Source organism: Synchiropus splendidus, chromosome 3 (genome assembly GCF_027744825.2).
Source record: "Synchiropus splendidus isolate RoL2022-P1 chromosome 3, RoL_Sspl_1.0, whole genome shotgun sequence".
NCBI classification, from domain to species: Eukaryota; Metazoa; Chordata; class Actinopteri; order Syngnathiformes; family Callionymidae; genus Synchiropus; species Synchiropus splendidus.
Window position 1 is genome coordinate 28,427,174 of NC_071336.1, and position 18,748 is coordinate 28,445,921.

Here is an 18,748-nt window from a genome sequence, read left to right on the forward strand (position 1 = left end):
CAAACCAGGCTGATAACTAGCACCAATTTCACACTTCAAAAGTCATACATCTGAAAAAGTAACACCAGGCAAAGAGTGGGACCCACTGATAACACTAATTACTGTCTAACATGTATTTTACTGATAAAATAAATAATAATATTTAGCATGCAATGAGCTCTAGTGGACAGAGGGAGGCAGTAGCATCACAGAGCTCCTAAAAAAGACTGGAGAAACTGAAAGAAATGAATGACAAAAACATTCAAAATGTTCACTTTATCACCATCGCCACTTGAAAGTTTATTAACAGTAATTTAATTGTATGTCCGACTAACTGAAACAGTCTGGTATGAGACATCTGATCACGTGACCGAACGCTACATCCAAAAAAGATGAACACTGTTAAAACAATTCTACGTCAGAGCATGCTGAACCAACCCTGAAGGCTTTATTGAAATAAGTTTGTTTTGGAGTTGGTCTGTAGACAAGCAAGCAAACAGAGCCCTTACACAACTGGTAGCAAAATACAGTGTACAAGCACACAGAGGTAAAAACAACAAGCAGGTTTGCATGCATAAGCATATGTAAAAAAATATTCAAACATGATGGTGAAATAATAAAATCTGCTTAACAGTGAGAGAGCGCAGATGTAGGAAAGTTGATGAAAGTTTTGTTCCTACCTGTCGGATCTTCAGGTTAGTTTCGCCATCAAGGTTTGAGGTCTCCGTGTAACACATGGCCTGTGGTTCGCTGAAGACAGGCATATCAATCTTACAAACGCTGCTTGATAGCTTTTTACTACATTTTGTTGGCGAGTAGCTTTGATCTATGAACCATAAATACCTGGAGGACACGATGACCATGTCCGCAGGCAGGTGCTGGCCATTGGTCACCTTCACAAAATCACCTACTGCCACCTAGAGGAGCAGTGGAACAGAGGTGTTGAGAAGGATCAGTTCGACTCATGAGTTAGAATCAGATTTGGGTATAAAATCTGTTAAATAGGGAAAAAAAACAATATTTGCATTATGTAGTTTTACAAATAAACTTTTTACACCACCCAAAGCAGTTCTAACATTATTAGTTTATTAGTTTACAGTGAACTTCATTATATTTTTTTTTACCATTTAGTGGTCTCCAGATTTTAATCAGTGTTTTTCAAAGATGCTTTTGTTCAGTCAGTGTTTTATCAGTCACTGCATTTGGTGCATTCACATCCAATTGAGACGCAGCCGTGACTAGGAATGAGTCGTTGCCTCAAGCGAGGAAGTTTTGGTATCTTAGGATCTTGCGATGGGAAAAGGAAAATTGGGGACAACATCAGCAGGGGACATGTTCATAAGAGAACGAGGGCCACAAAAGAAGCTAAAAATATGGAGCTGGCATGACTACAGACACTGAGGAGAGGGTTTTTTTAATAATATTTTAACAAGGATGTATAGAATAAAAGCAGTCTAGTCTAAATGGCTTGAAGTCGGAAGCCTACTGATCAAATTCTGGCCACCATCGGCAAACAAGATACACAACTCATGAAACATATCTCACTGAGTCACAGAAGTAAAAAGTCATCTTTTTATCTGCACACAGCACCAGGGACAGGCACATTTAAACAAACATAAACATGGACGATTTAGAGTCCTAAAATAACTTCTGTATTCATAAGCACAATTTAATGGGGAGCAGCCCTGAGTGTGACTGTCTTCACCATAAGTTTGTCCTTCATTTTAGCCTTTTTTTTTTAGTAAATGTGACCGGTTTCATTTGTATATTAACTTTTGGTATCTCTTGGTAAAAGTTAAAATTACGAAAATGCAGCCAAAGATATTGCAACAAATTCATTATTTGAAGGGAAGAATACTGTAAATAAAAGTCCAGAATTTCATGGCTTGGATTTTGATTTGGTATGCAGCTTCATTCTCAAGAGACCTGAAGTTAATTCTGCTGAAGAGACACACAACTAGACAGACGCACAGCCGTGACCTAGAGAAACACGCCATACTTAATCTAGCGTTCCAACATAGCCTTCATGTCCCTGTTGCACAAAGCACCTGGGACTTTGGTTTTTATCTTTACTGAACGGAAGAAAGATTTTATCTTCAACTGTGATGCAGAAAAGTCTCTTGGGATGAAAGTTTGTGTAGTTGAGCGTATAAGAAACTGCTGTTCCTCGAATGTTCTCTCCAAAAGTGTTTCTGAACACAGCTAGAGAAGGTTCGTGCACCTTGTCTGACCCTGCTAGCTACACGGGGTGCATTCCAGCGCCACTCTTGAGGCCACAGGAATTCCAATTTGCTGCGTGCCAGCTGAGATAAAAACATTCAAAATTATTTTAACAAAACATTGACTAGTCCAAATCATGGGCTTGTTAATCATCCTTAACCCTGACAAGGGAGGGATCACTGCACTCTGGTGAGACAGAACACCACAATGTAACCTCAAAACAAGTACAACACTCAGTCACTGTCAACAGTATTGCCACTAATAAATCAATAAATGTGCTGTTTCTTCACATTGAAGTAGTGATATGTACATGTTGCTTCTTCATTTATGACAGCTAATGTGCTGATCTGAGTCAGAAGAGACACAGCGAGAGAGAAAAGGGGCTGCAGCGGTCGTGTTACCTGTTTCCAGATGATGGTCTGCCAGGCTCCGTTGCGAAGCACTGAGAGACAAGGACAACACAGCCATCAGTCAAGCTATAGAGCTGCTCTCATGCAGTATTCATCGCCACTAAACTTTTGTGTGAGTGACAGTCAACAGCCTTTCACTCAGCAATGAAAGCCGAACAGAAGAGTGGTAATGGACACAAGCACACTTGTGGAAAAAAAGCACATGCAAATGCAAACAGCCACAAGGGAAGAATAAGACAATCTAATCCATTTTCTAGATCTGAATGTGGACAGGGCCTTGGCACCAAAATTAGATAGCGCATTGAATTTCCAGTGCTGGTTAGTCATTAAGTTGCAGGTTTGGCTTTATTAAAATTTTGCATGCTGCTTTTTGTAATTATTATTACTTAAGTAATTAAAAAATGAGAACCTAATTGAGGGAAAAAGCTGCAATATTTAGAATTTAAGTTACTTTAAGTTATATAGTTTAAAGATTGTGTTGGAGGGAAAATGGTAACAAAAAAATCTTGACATTACACAATAAAAAAAATAATAAAATAAAGATTATTTTAGTGTGTGAGGAAATAATTGCGATATTACATGAAATTCTAATTTGTTCATTTTTAATGTATGTAAATACACGAAAATAAAATGCAATACCCTTTATATAAATATTGTGAATCTTTCAGAAAATTAAAAAAAAGGAAGATTAATACTAAACTCATGAGGGCCAGATTAATACAGGCAGAGGGCTGCATGAGGTCATGAAGCATGAGGCCCCGCAGGGAGTACTTTGACCGGGTCTGCTCTAAACTGACTGACTTGTTTAACCAACAGACTACATAAAAAGGTGTGTTTCACAGAAGTATTCCTCACACTGATTCTTCATTTTCTAAAACCATATTCTGATTGGATAAATATGACCCAGGGACATCGTGTCGAGTTAAAAAACAGACATTTGAGACCAGTGTTATGTCTGTGATTTTTACCCCACAATGTCAGTAAACGGAATAAAAAAGGGAATTTTACGTTCAGCAATTGGGTCCAGGAAAATGACCTCAGGTAACTAATCCACGGCGAACAGGACAGAGGTAAACGTGTCTCAAACCTAATTCTGTGCTTGTGCATTTTTTCAGTTTGGTATCAAGGCTGGTTTGATCCTGATCAGTCAGCACCCTCCTCCACATGAAGGCCCTTGGTTTAATAACAATCAAGGTCGAGCACATGAGCAGCCTTTGCATGGGAGCTTCAATGAGAGGGAGGCACATTTGAGAAGTGGTGGAAGAACTTAGTTCTTAAACTACGATTGAAACACACACTAGATGACATTGCAATACCTGTTGTCTTCTTCTTGTTGACAGTGTTGTCTGCTTTGTGTCGTTTCTGTGGGAAAAGGCGGGTGTATCTCAATCTCATTGTGTTCACGGAAATGCTTTGCTACTCACATAGTCCTCAATGATTTCTTTGATCCCGGCCACAGTGAGGATGAAAATGAGAGGGACCAGCGTGGTATAGCGACCGGTGGGTGACACATCGGGGATTTGCTGTGGAGAGTCAAAAGCGTAGCACTTGACTCATTGATCGTATCACACAGTGGTTTAAAGCATTCCGAACCAGCCAGATAAAAATCAGCTGTTACTGCATTAGTCAGATTGAGAAGCGATAAGATGTAAGACAGTTTCTGAAATCACATTATCACGTAGCACCAAATGAGTGGGAGCAGATATCACATTCAATTTCCCAGAGAACAGCTGGAAAAGAACAGGCGCATTTCCTGTGAACGATTGAACCGTCGTAACACGCAACAAAGTCTGATGTTCAATTTCACAGCAGTTTAGTCTTCATTACCTGCATGAGTGCGATGAAGAGGAAGAAGGCATTGGCTGCCCGTCTGATCTGCTCATACAGGAAACGGGGCAGGAAGCTGAAGACGCCATACTTGGTAGTACTACAAGGGGAGAGAAGGACAAAGCCTTGCTGACATCGGACAGACGGGTGAAGAGGCCTGGCAGAGTATTACCAAAAGTGTATATCCATGCATAAAATATGTGCTAATGATTCCTTAACCCGACACGCTCCAGCAGCATTATCTTAATGGCTGAATAATAACAGACTCCATTTGTGTTTTAGCGCCTGCAGCACTTCAAACTGTGAGACACTTGACGCCCGAAGAGGCAAATCAGTCACATCTGCCTCAGACTATTAATAGAAAGAGTCCTAAATTTAGACCCCAAACCACAGAGAAATACGGGAAATCTTGGCAATCTTGGCCGATATGTCACTCTAAGTATTGACTGGACGGCTGCACTGACTGGCCTTGATATAGATGGAGGCTGCAGTCAGGGCTTTTACCGTCTAAAAATAAGAGACGGCCTTCAAATGAAGGTCTGCCCTTTTCCAAGAGGCTTGGACCATAGTTTTAATGGACAGAGCATGCATTGGTGTGTAACATAGCAAAAGACACGGTCAAATCCCCACAATACACTCCATCGCTAACACACTGTGAAGAAATGCTACACAGACCAGAACGTGACACACTTGTTCATCCTAACAGAGACACCTGAGCGGTAGAGAAACTCCCCCAGAGTTCCCACAGATGGAGTTGCAGTAATCTAATCAAAGTCAAAGTTAGACAGGCCAGATTCTGCATACTTCCATCAAACACGAAAACATCTGGCTGTGTTGTTCTTTATACTATAGATGCCAGAATTTCGGCCGGGGTGAGCAGCTGTTAGCTGCAGGACCGGTGCTGTCCTGCTGCTGTGTTTCAAGAACAAAGCAGGTGTTTTTAAAGTGAACTATCAACAGAAGAGTGGCGACGTGTGCTCTAAGGAAAAACATTGGCACTTTCTTCCAGTTCCGCCAATGTCACCTTTGTGTCCATCCATCTTTGTAAACAGCCTATCCTAAGAAGAATTCTTTTAAAGTTGCTGTGTTTCAGTGAGGCTCAGCATGAAAAACAAACTTATCAAAGTGCTCTGCAGCTGTTCCCAAAACACAAGAGACCCTGAGAATTTATTTAACAAGTTAGCATGTTGCTTTAACTGTCATTTAACTATTAAATACTATAAATAGTTGGAGGAACCAAAGGCGGTATTCAGGGTGGAGCAATGTAGGATTTTTTTCATGCCTTCTATTTAAAATTTTCCTCATGGTTTTCGTCAAGCGCTTTAATAGCACGCTCCTGGGTCACTCCAGGGCGTCCATGAAAATGTCTGCTCTACTGCTTTCAGCTTAAATTAAAGTTGTTATTCTAAGGCTGGTTTTAATAGCAACCTTTCTTAATGTAAATGGGAGCAGCACTAATGCACAGGTAATACTAAGCAGAAGCCGAAGCAGATGGGAGGATGCGATCACATAAAAGCTACAGGGCTTCAATCTCAGAAAAATCAATGTGGTTAGTGAACCTCTGAATACATAAAACGAAGAGTTTCAGGAACACAGAGACAGTGCAGGCCATGGATCTGGAGCCTCGCAGCCTCTCTCTACGAACAGTAGGCTACTTGGGCCGGGCAACAAACATGATCCAATTTGATGAGAGCGGGAGCTCCCACCTTAATCTGATTAGCTGAGCTGAAACTGGATCGTTTAAAAGTGAAATTGAATCTCGTGAAAATAATGGGAGTCTTCTAAATGTCAGCAGACAAAGCAACCGCCACGGAGGATACATAAATAGCCGCATCATGGTTTGCATGCATATAAATGTTGCTAGAACGACTGTCATTGGGGATGTTGATGTCTCATAATGCACTGTAAAGCCTCTGCAGTTTTCCTTCCCAACATGGTCCTCAAGCGAGGACTCAAATCAGAGAACAACCTGCATATCATCAGACTGGCTATGCATGTACTTTTGCGCTGTTGGAGCAATTTAAAGCAGACTCAGAAAGAAATGCATGTAAATTACTTTAAATACAATAGCGTGAACATGTTTTGCATTTTTGGCTCCGTTCATGTCAGATTGGGGACTGAATGGTGAATGGTGCCAAAGCCAAGTCACCCATTCACACTCACCCTGATGGCAGGAGGCTGTGACGCAGCCTTGGGAAGCGCACCGGCTGAACCACCAAGGATTAAGCAATTAGATGTCAAATAAGCGTCTTGCTCAGGGTGACATTGAAAAAAATGGACTTGGAACTGGGTTGGAACTCACAGCCTTCCAGAGCAACCACCATCTGAGTTGTATATCCAAAGAACACCTTGCCACAAAACATGAATCGACCACGCGAGGTACACCGCATAGCTGCTCTAGCTTTGGAGGAGCTCTGATGTAGCGCAATTGTTGGGCCAAATTCTTTCACACTTTGTCTTCAACCCTTGTTATCACACCTCAGTCTTGAACTGAAAGGCCAGAGGGCTTAGATCACTCAGACGGTCGTGACAACGGAGGATCAGAGATTAGACGGGGTCAGGGTGAAAGCACTTTATTTCAGCACCATACTAGACAACAGACTGTTGACTTTTCATATGCTCCCTCTCTGACTACCATGGTGACTGAGTTGAGCCAGATGTCCCTGCTGCATAGCAACGTTCTGCTGATGAAGACCATATATATGTTACGTTTTTCTCAGGAAAAAAATGATCCAAGAAAACTTTTATGACTTTGGAATTTGGAATCACACTCAATGTAACTCTTTGACAACATCATTGTTTGGTATTGAGTCTCCAGATGCTTCATTACCATGTAAAACAGCAAGCTGCTTTCCATTAAACGATGGGTGCAATTGATTCTCAGCACTGCCCTTCAAACTGAGGACCTACAGATAAACTAGTGCACTCCAGGATCCATGTGACACACTGAGATGCAAAGATCAACACAGACACTTATAGACCAGCAGTAAAACACTGATCAATGTGCAACCCTTCTAGATTGTTTTTTTGTGTGAGCAATTTCCTCTTATTGAAAAAGCAAACCATGTTTGAATATTTATGGGTAAAATATTGATCGTGTTATAACTTGTTAAGCCTGGCAATATTCAGCGGAGACCTCGACCTCACCCTTCTGCAAGAGCAGCAGATCATGTGTGATCCATTAAATGAAAACATCTGAATTAGGAAATATAGGAAACATAGGAAAAGCGTTTCGAGAATGATTCTGAAAGACAAACGAAAACTACCCTTGTTGGGTCCAAAGTCTAGGTGCTGCAACCCAACTTTAATCTGGTTGTAAACGCACTAAGCAAATAAAGCCGGATGCTTTCAGTGTTATCTCCTGTCACTTTGTCCACATGGTCAAAAAATAAATAAACAGCATAGCACCATAGGAAGTGTAAACATGTTTTGAAAGTGTGTCAAATGAAGCCAACAACTTAAGCAAATGATAGTAAAGAGTCACACCTGACATGGTTGTCGCAGAACTTGGTGTTCTGTGGCCTGTTGAGCAGCACCGTCCTGGCAGTGGCGTCTATGGGATCCGCCTGGGAAGTGGTGCCGGACATCTCATCATCTGCCTTGCGGTAACCGCTGGACGAGCAAGCAGGTCCTGCACCGTTGGATTGATGAGAGAGAGGCGAATCTGAGTGAGTGGGTGGGTGGGTGGGTGAGGGAGACACGGAGAGACAGAAGAGGGGGAGACAGAGACATAGAAGGGAGACGAGGTTTACAGTTTAAACTGAAGGCTACCGGAGGGAGCTGAGGCGAGGGTCCATTCAGTGACGTTTCCCGCAACACCCCTGCCCCCTGCGTGTTATAATGAAGGTAATGTACACACTTCGTGACGCCCACGGAACCCACGGTGGATAAAGGATGTGCTGATAGGAGCACAATGGCGAGCAAACACAAGCAAGTCTCCAACAATTGCAATGTAAACGTGACCGAGGTGGACGCGGCGCTTCTCCCGCTTTGTCATCCAAACAGGAACCGCGTCGCGAGCGCTCCCTCACACCGCGTCATCTCGGCTCGAGCGCCACTAGAAAGTGATTTCGGAGGGGGATTTGGGTCAGAGTTTCCTCAGCAGGCGCGGACCTGGGCCAGGATAGATGCAGCTGCACGCCCGCGTTGCCTCTCTCCACTGCCGGCTGGACGAGGGTGGAAGCTCCGGGAAGCGCCGGTGACTGCTTCATTTGGTCACCTGCCGACTCGTGAAGCCTTTCTCCGGCTCTATCTGGACAAACTCCTTTTAGCAATTCGAAGCCGGGTTCCTGGCAGCTAGAGGTCCGGACAGCGAGGGAAAGCCATATGGAGCTCCTTCGGCGTCGCGGGGGTGGGGGCCCCAGCTCCGCTTTTAAAGGGCCAGAAGCCCCATAACGCCGGCGGTCAGACGCCCAGGAACCAGGAAGCAACCTCAACTTTTAATGTCACTGTGATCACCGACAACAGGTTCCTCGTCATGTTCGGAGTAGATTTACCGGCGCCTCTTCATACATCGCGTACGTCGCCGGTGAACTGAACCATCATCTCGGCCTCCTATTATGTGGTCATCCTGAGCCATTCTAGGAGCCAGTTGGATTCCTTCTATTTATCATTTAATTTGCACGCAAACATGGTGTATATGAAGCGTATATATACACCCCATGGTTTTAACCCCATGTGGGCTGAAGTTACACCCAAATACTTGAGGCCGGAAGTGGGGGAGACCCTGAACAGGAGGCCAGTCCAAAGCACGTATAGACAGAAGACCAGTAGAGTAATAAATTCACTTGCTAGGTTCGGCTTGTGGGAAGAAACCGGAGTGCCGAGAGAACCATACAAACTCCAAGTAAGAGCTGCAAACATGAAGTTTACAAAAGTGGATTATATTTTTAGGGAACTAAAGTTAATAAAGGAATCTGTGATTCAGCGTCAGAACGTCATGACTAGTCGACTCGTGAACCCGCCGGCAACTATTTTAATAGTTGCCTATGTTGAGGAGTTGTTGCAGCCCTACACAAGCTATACTTCCACGGAATCTCAATCCTGGCACTATGAATTTTAAAATCCACAGTTGAAGAAACACCAGAGAAACAGCACACGCGTACTGAGTGGTGCTTTGTTACTAAAACTTAGTAGTAAATACCGAACTATTACAAACTCAGTCGAATTACTACTTGTACTATTTTAATGTTATATATCTAACTAATCGACCAGGGTATTTATTTGATTTTATTTTTTATGGCCTTCATGAAATAAAAATAATGGCAGCATGAGTCCACAAATAAACGAATTAATTGTGGTGACGGAAATTTGGACATGTCCAACAGAGAGCACAACACACCTCACCAACTCACAAGTATTTTAATTTATCCAAAGACTTGCCTCAAACTAGATTCCCACTTCAGACCTTCCTGCAGAGAGGCTGCAGCACCGACCACTACTGTGCAGCCCTTTATTTCATTACTTTCACTTTCAGTAACGTCCTGTTCAGTAACATGGTTGACATTACCTTACACTTCTGCTCTGAAGTGATTTTATTTCATCTTAAAGCAGCCTAAAACAATTAAAAAGAAACTAGCGCAAGATCTAGTATTTAATAGAACTCATGTTTATTATAAGTAGTGGGTTGTAATTGCTGTTGTTCAGTCACTTGGGCCTATTGTGTGTGTTTGTGGGCTGGCCTGTGTGGAAGCACACAAAGGGGCAATTCCATTAAATATTTACTTACGAATAAGTGCTCGCAGGGTTTAGCAGATTGAGTTTCCAGCTTGGAAAATTATTGCTCTATGACTATCACGGATGCCCTTGTGGTTTTATCATGTTCATTTTGATATCATTAAGTCATCAACGCAGAAGGTGGAACTACACCTGGGTAATCTGCGATGAACTACTTAAGATCTCAACTTTAAATAAATATTTCCAATTCCCACTTCACAGTAAGTCCATTTCCTCAAGCGCAATTTCATTCATCACTGAGGTGATTGGACATTAAATAAATGGCCGTACTTAGCCATAAATACTTCACTTGGGACGAGGCAGAGAGCAAGAGTCAAAGTCTTTCCACGGACAATGATAATAAGCCTACAATCACTCATCTTCGAATGAGTTACCTCTGGACCCAGAAGAGCTGTATGTCACAATCACGGCTCAGCATGTCACTGCGCAAATGGAGGTGAATAAAGATAGCAAGCGATTGTACGATACAGCATGACACGATACACACAGAAGGACAATGGACATGTATGGCGGAGACACACACACACACACACACACACACATATATATATATATATATATATATATACACACACCACCATGCAAGTGTTTACTTCAGATGAAGAGTTACAGCACTCTGTTCTCCTAACACGCACCTTTTAAACAGACTGGATTTCACCTTTTCAACAGGATCAATAACATCTTTCTCAGCAGGCCACTTTGGCTCTTTTTCATCTACAGGCAGATCAATTCCCTGTTACTCATCTCTGATGGAGCAGAGGTGCAGTCTCCCTGTAACTCATTACTATGCGAAGGATGAGTCAGCAGCAAACCCCAACAGAGCACAGACAGGTCAATTACACATGAGGCCAGACAGGTAGGTCTGGTAACCTGCAGAGGCTTTGTGGGGAAGACAAGACTTAGCCACAGTTCTGGCAATCCAGACACAAAAAAAAAATGGAACCGTTGTTCAAAAACCTTGAAACCAGTCGGTCAGTGAGTGAGTTTATATCAGATGTAAAACAGGGGGAATATAATTTAATCAAGTGGCTGCTACCCTCCATAAGCTCCGAAGCAAACATCAACTGGAGGTGCCTAGGCACCGGGCCAAACTTTCACTGTCCAACGGATTCGCCACTAAATAATAGAATAAGGCAGGCTGCATAATTTATCGACCGTACTCAGCGGAAGATTTTACACCAGGAGCTCAGTCACAGCACCCGACCGCCACCTTCATTCACTTATGGGCTCATACTTGTTTTAGTTAACACTAAAAGAATACATCGAAATATCCAATGCTGTGAAACCTCTGGCCACCATAAACATGGGCATTTTCAAAGGAGTAAATCGGAAAACAAGAAGTAGCTTGAGCGACAACGGCAAATATTTACCACAAGCAAACCAGAAAGAGAAATATGAAGTTCAATTAATAATGATAAAACTAAATGGTTAAACATAAGGAGTGTCAACAGACATGATACTGAATAGTTTAACTGACACATTTTTAAAAAAGGAACTGTGACAAGATTGGGGTGATCAGTTGAAATTTGAAACGGCCTGCAGCGTCTCATAAACTCATGAAAAATCACTATCAAACAAGAGAATGTATATTACAATGCAATTTTAAAATTGCATCTCTTAATGTGTGTGTCAAATGTCACAGCTCTTTAAATCAAGATCACGAGTCAAGTCAAAAGTCCAGGCTCATGAATAACGTTGCAAACCACTTCACAGTGTTGAATAACCCTACATTCTTCTGTTTGAAACCTGGTTAAGATTAAGGAACATCGCCACAGTATTCTGGGGAATAGTTGGGATGGAATTATGAGAAACATGAAGATGGGACGGTGGAGAAAAATGAAGTAAGGCTAAGAATGGAGTGTCAGAGTGAAGAATAAATAAAGCCATGAAACACAACAGGCTCAAAAATCCTAAAGCAGAAGCAACAAGTCCAATGAAATATTGTAAATCCAGTCGTCAACTCTTCGGTGTGATGTGGGAAGCATTACCGACAGAATGTCTTCTGCCTGAGTGACTGTGACGTCCCATGCCTGGTGCGTTCCCCAAGCGGTCTGGGGGGTCTTATTCGCAGGTTCTGATTGATCTGGTCAGTAGTGTCCCTGGTGGGTCCATTTGTCGCCATAACCAAGTCAAAAAAAGCCTCTTAGAATCGCTGTGAACGAGCATCATAATCCCATCTTTGTCTGCTCCGCAACTTCAACGCCAGCTTAACCTAAACGCTGGTAATCCAGCAGGTGACACTCAAGAGAGAGGTTTCTCTCCAACACACACACACACACACAGATATAAACAATGGGATCTGATGGCAGCATGCAAGACCCCGGATCATGCAGAATGCACCAATTCTGCAGCCGAGTCTCACACATGCAGTGAAGCTCATGGGCATGCTTTGTTTCCTAGCATGCCACGTCAAGAGACGCAGGTGTCGGTCAACGCCCATGCACATGGCTTAGACCTGAACCAAAGTGAGGCTGGTCTACCTTTAAGCACATGCAGTGAAAAGCCTCCAACCCTGCAGCCACCACTCCAGGCCCAGAGGAGCTACAGAGTGTCCACGGCAATATGATTAGATGGTGACCTTTTCAGAGAAGAAGCAGAGAACATGTAGCTCTTGAGGGCCAGGGGTTCGGCAGGGAACTACTCCTAGTAGCTGTTGCACGTGGTCACATGCACCTGGGCACGCCAGACACGATCCAGTCCAACTCACTTTTGTCAAACCTGTCCGCGAGGCGGGCACACATGGTAGCACTGGCACCCAGGTTTGGGTCTTGTAGTTCAGAAGCCTCCTGCCTAATGGTGTTCAACACTAACTGCTCTGTGGTGCCAATGAGGCAGCGGCAGGAGAGAAATAACACACATAAAAAATAGTAAATACACAGTCTCAGCATGTCTGTAGCAACGGGACAAGTCTGATATTGAAGAAAATTGAAAACCAGGAGCTTGTGTATTGAATGCGCCTTGAAATAAGCAGTCAAACCACACAAATACTGAACAGACAGCACCATCTATTGGGCGATGAAGAGACACTCTTCAGCTCATCACTACCTGCGAAGTGACTTGTGTTTGCACAGTACGAGAGCTGAATGATAACATATTAAACCTCCACTTGGAGTAGTAAAAAAAATGTTCTAAAAATAAATAGCCCTACACTTATAAGCAACACTCGAAATGGTGAAAAATGGTAATACAATTTCATTCAACCATATGGTTCTGCGTGATTCAACAGAGGATGGAAGTCAATGGTCTCAAGGCTTTTTTTGCCTCAAGAACAAAATAGGACTAGCTTGTACTTCCCAATTAGTCTTGCCATGAGTTCGGACTACAGTGAAGCAGTGAGAGCGGAGATCTCACCACAAATCAGCCAGCTAAAACAACACTCAGGACCAACAATGGACGACAAAACTGAAGGTTGACACAGGAAATGTGCAGACAGAAGGAGTAAAAAATTCACTAACTGGTAGCTCTGCTTTGGCTTGGAGATTAAGATTTTTAACTAATTTTGCATCTGAGAAAATAATTTATAAAGTACTTCAGGTAGTACTATAGCAGCACAAGTCGCAAGTCCTGTACATCTGCACAATGATAGGTAATGGATGAGATGAAGTCATCTACTCATGTCACATGTGCATCACCCAAACACAACTAAATGTAAATCTGTCCAAGTCCTGAAAAAAAAAGAAGATGAAAATTCGTCATTACTACACTTTTAATTACTACACAACACGCAGTATATATTGTCTTCATCTCATGGCATCAATTTGGATAAACAAAAATATAATCATCACACAGTGCCGTTATAGATATTTATCAATGCATTTCCTTTTCTTTTTTTATGAGTATAGTTTGTCATCTTCAGTTTTATGGTGCATTATTCAATTATTTTAACTACTGTGTTCTTTATACTTCCTTTTCACAAACCAATGCCAACATTTTATTAAGGCGTATGTTCGCCTCTAGCCATTATTTTATGGATTATAAAAAAGTATATTGAGTCAGAGCTTCATTGAAACATTAGACCATGAAATTGAAAGAATTAAACAAGGTCAGTAGAATTTCAAGTCAATCCTTTCAACTTTATAAATATACATGGCAAAAAAAAAAACCTGTTCTGTGGGATGGAGTTAAAGACAGGAGGAAATGGAAGATGAGACCAGTATTATAAAGGTGTTCTGAGTAACTATTGTTTATCATTTGGGAAGAGCGACTTTTAAATATCACTTCACCTCACAAGCAGTAAGTCGACCTCATCTCATCCGGCCTTTTGCCCAATGACGCCCCCGTCTGGCTGAGTCAAGTAAACCACCTTTGCTGAAACTTCACTATCTCTCGAGGGGCCACTGGCAGCCTCACAGCCATGACAACCACTCATTATCTAGCCCAAACAGATGCGCCACTCACAGCCGATTGAGCATTGTCACGTAGAAAAACAACCGCCTGAACACGCAAGCTGAAGAAGCAAAACGTTCCTAGTGAAGTTTTAAAAGACATCAATCCAAACGTGGGTCTATTGGTGTGTTTCCGAGGCAGATTGCACACGTCATAAGGAGGGCCGTGGCAGCTCGCTAATTGGAGCAAAGAATCAAGAGGTCAGGCTTCAGGAGATTAGAGGCGGAATACGGGAGGGCGCACGTGTTGGCGGGGCTTGTCGCCCATCTGCAAAAATGCAATCCTTTCCAATAGGCCTGATCGAAACACCATTCAATAAATGCCAGGGTCATCTCAACAAAAAAAGTGGAGAGCTCTCGTATGACACAAAGAAAGCCTCCCTCATGCGTTACTTACAATTTCATGTGAATGAACCTACAGCCTGAGGACAGCGTGGGCTCCACTCTGTCAACAGTTTGCCCTGCTTTCTATTTCTGGAAGCTGCAGGAGGCATGCAGCCGCTCACAGAGACAACAGCAACGCAGGACCATTATACACGACAGGAACTATTAAAAGCCTCTGGATGAGTCGTATGTATTCAGTTCTATTCCAGGACAATCCAAGCCAAAGTCGGGTGAATGGTCGTAGCATTCCATGATCCGACTCTTCCAGCTCTCAGAGTCTTGTGAATCCTGCAGGCTTTGGTGTGATAGGGATTCAAATTTGAGGTAACTTGTCAAAATCATACTAAAATAAAGCCGTCTTAAACCCTTCGAACAGGCTGTTAAGGCCATTTGGAAGTTGCTTCCCACATCATGAATCATCTTGAAAAAGGTGTTTCTCTGGTGTGAACTTCAGTCATCGTCTACCAAACAAGTATGGCTCCTGGGTGCGCAGGTTAACCACTGCCAGAGCCTGGGGACACGGTAGGAGGAAAGTGGAGTGTATAGAGACAATCCACATATAAAACACAACAGGATTGAAGATTTTTTTTTTTGATAATGTGGACAATAATCTTACGTTTACAGTGGTTAATAGAATCAATTAGATGTTTGTTATATTTTATCAAAAGTACAATTTTAAAATTAAAATTTTGTTCCACTTCATTAAGCTTCAGATTCTGAACCTAGACTTCTATTGCAAGTACATGAATTCAAAGAGAAAGGTGATTAGTGATTACAGTCTAGGAGACCAGACTATGACTTACGATTATGTCACTCCATTTAGATTATATGGGGCTCATTTTAGCCCAATAGTTCACCTCCAACTCTGCGCATTCATGCAACAAACGCTTCTCTTTTCCACCTTTCTTTGATTCGCTTCCACCTGCTTCAGGTTTTTGGACGTTTCCACTTTAATGGTGAACTCTGTCAGAGGGAAAAGGCTGGACCTTGGAAACTCTCAAGGTTATTTGTGCACTAAATTTGAGCCAATATTATACGGGGTTAGTTCACCTCAGTCCCCCACTTTCCTCCCACAAAATGCCAAATGTATATCAGCAATTCCACAGACATTTGAATGAGGCTCTGTTGATCCACTGAGGAAAACATGGAGCCAAGTCAAAGTGTCAACCTAACCCAAGGGAGCACTTAAAACCTGCAACATGGCTCTTGTGACTGCATTTAAATAACTCAGTTGTAGTGGTTATATTGTAAATATTCTATATATAATAATCAGAATTGGCTCTCATCAACTCATCAAATACTCTGTGCTCGTGCACGAGGTATGCTGAGGAGCGACTGCAGGCTCAGAATGAGGATTTCACCTTCCGAGGTCACATGGTTCTAAATCTGCAAGCTGATGAGCTGCACTTGAGCCACAGCTCCGTGTCACTGTATGGCTTTACAGACACTTTTCATATTTCAACGTGAAAGACATAAAAGTTTCACTTTCACATGCAAGTTCAATTACTTTACAAGAATGTGGTGGGCCACCCGTCTCTGTTTTAGATGTCATTAAATTTTACGAAACAATAATGTCCATTTACTTAACTTTTTCTGTGCTTTTATATAGTAATAATAATAATAATAATAATAATGTTCCAGCTTCAGCACTCCACCTTTAGGTCCGAGGAAGCTCACCTGGTCAGAGGTGTCCCTAAACATACCACACTCACCTTCACAGAAGCTCATGCAGCAAATTGCTCCAGCATTGCTGTCGACTCATATATTTTTGACAGGTCACTGTGATGTCATTCAATTCGAGTTCAGTTGCACCATTGAATCACTAAAGAAGAAGTACTTAGGACTCCATTCCACAGGAAATCAACCGTCCATAAAGTTCATTCCAGGTAATTGGGTTTCTAATAACGATGTTATGCACCTCAGACTCGGGCTGAGCAGTGAAACCCTACACAGCCTGCGTGCCCTTGTACCCAGAGCGGGTGACGGGGAAGAGAAGCCGGAGATGACCCACCACACATGCCGCAGTCCCGGACACCACGGGTCCGCATTACTATGCCCCTCACATCGCCACGCAGGCCGCAGTTCCCGCTTTAATCTCGGGCCTGATCCCGACACCAGCACCGCTGACATATGCCCACATCTCACGGCCATCCACATCCAGAGGAAGATTACAAACGCGTCGGAACAGCGTACCTCCCTCGCTGTGGATCTTCTTGCCTCTCCGGTTGAAATACATCTTGAGCAGGAGTCGAACACGGTGAGTGGAGGAGGTCGGAGCGGTCGCATGCTCACGGCTCACCAACAGAGCCGGGGAAAGGTGTTGGGTGAGCGGGCTCAACACACCACCACCTCCGCCGCTGCTGCTGCAGTCGCTGCGTACCGGGAATCATGATCTCGCGGCAGGACAGCGGGGACAGGTGGTGTTGTAGGTGACGGCTCCGGTCAGAATCAGTAGACAGAGACGCCAGAAGCACTTCCGGCCTGCGCTTTCGCAATAAGCTCAAACAGTTCTATTGAAGATGCGAGCTATGACTCATTCTCGTATTCAGATACAAATTTGAATTCAAGTTCAAATTGAAGGTGGTTTTTTTTATAACCCAAAGGCGATAGCCTCGCGCTACATAGGGCACTCCAGTTGCCTCCTACCGGCCTTAAACGGACAGAACTTACTTGAAGACCCCTAGGTGTGTACCGTTAGTAGTCGTCGTGACATAATTTTGAAAGGGCATCAGAATCACTTCCGGCATTGTATTAGCTGACTTTACAGTATGACGTTGATTCCGCTACATCGTGGGAATGAGCATTAATGCGTGCGCGCACCTGTTCCGTGGACGTAAAGGCGTCGTATTTTCAACTACATTTCACCACATGACTTTAATCTTGGGTTTAAATGCACAAGCTTCAACTAGTAATAGTCTTTACGTCTAAACCAGGGCGAATTACAGTTAATATGCATGTTTTATTACATGAAACAGGTTCATTAACACGTATTTAAATACGACGTAATTGAGATTCTATTAGCAAGCTATTACATTATTGACAGAAGACGACCATGAATTTAAACTTTTTCTTTTATAAACTGAAAGTATGAAAAAGAAATGGTCCTCTTTGACAACGCGTTCAGGGTCATGACTCTAAGTTGGCAACAAAAACAGAGCAGGAAGCAGGAGAAAGAAAGAGGAGAAATCTCTCACAAACTACAGATTAATTTATGTAACATACTTAGCTACTCAAAAGTGAGTGAAGAGACTTTTGCCAGTGTGTCATGATGCAAGATTTTAGCTAAATTTGGTGCTGCCGTCATCTGTGTAGACGAGTCAAGCATATTGTTTTTTATATTATTTTTGGTAGATTTTCTCAGGTATACGTCTCATGTTTTGGATTTGCTTGACAGAATGTAGGCGCTAAGTAGAAGGTTTGAATGTCATTGATAAGATAATCCCAAAGCAAAGGAAAATGACTTCACCTGGAGTGATTTTTTGCAGCTCTTCAATTGTTTTCAGTCCATAACCTTCACTTGCAAGACGTGACTCCTTGTAACGTCAGAGAAAGCATTGCCCTGAACTGCCTGAAACCCTCACATTTAAAGTCAAAAGAGGCAAAGCTCTGACTAAATGATGTGTGAAAACATCAAACATAAAAAATGACTCAATCAAAGACACCAACGTGATTAATCAAAGTGAGAGGTAAAAACTGTCTGAAACTGCAAGTGTGTTGGTGCGAGGAGTGACCTTGCGCTGTAACATATTCCACCAGAGTGTACCTTCTCTCAACACCTTTCAGGAATATGAACAAGACCTGTCTCAA

The 18,748-nt window shown here is 42.7% G+C and overlaps 1 protein-coding gene across 14 annotated transcripts in view; it reads right to left on the minus strand.

Moving 5' to 3' along the window:
- The window catches only part of atp8a2 (ATPase phospholipid transporting 8A2), a 52,647-nt gene extending 34,133 nt beyond the window's left edge, over positions 1-18,514 (minus strand). For 2 of the 14 annotated variants that reach the window (XR_008414108.1, XM_053858534.1), the window contains exons 1-8: positions 12,880-17,125; positions 7,923-8,100; positions 4,437-4,536; positions 4,034-4,132; positions 3,926-3,971; positions 2,601-2,641; positions 823-896; positions 660-729 (exon numbers count right to left, since the gene is read on the minus strand). Coding sequence is in view for 13 of the 14 variants with exons in the window: in XM_053858534.1 (XP_053714509.1) it covers positions 660-729; positions 823-896; positions 2,601-2,641; positions 3,926-3,971; positions 4,034-4,132; positions 4,437-4,536; positions 7,923-8,100; positions 12,880-13,177 (906 nt within the window). In the remaining variant the exon portion in view is untranslated. The other 12 variants (XM_053858537.1, XM_053858535.1, XM_053858532.1 and 9 more) reach the window with 12 other exon arrangements.
- Positions 18,515-18,748: the final 234 nt, after the last annotated feature.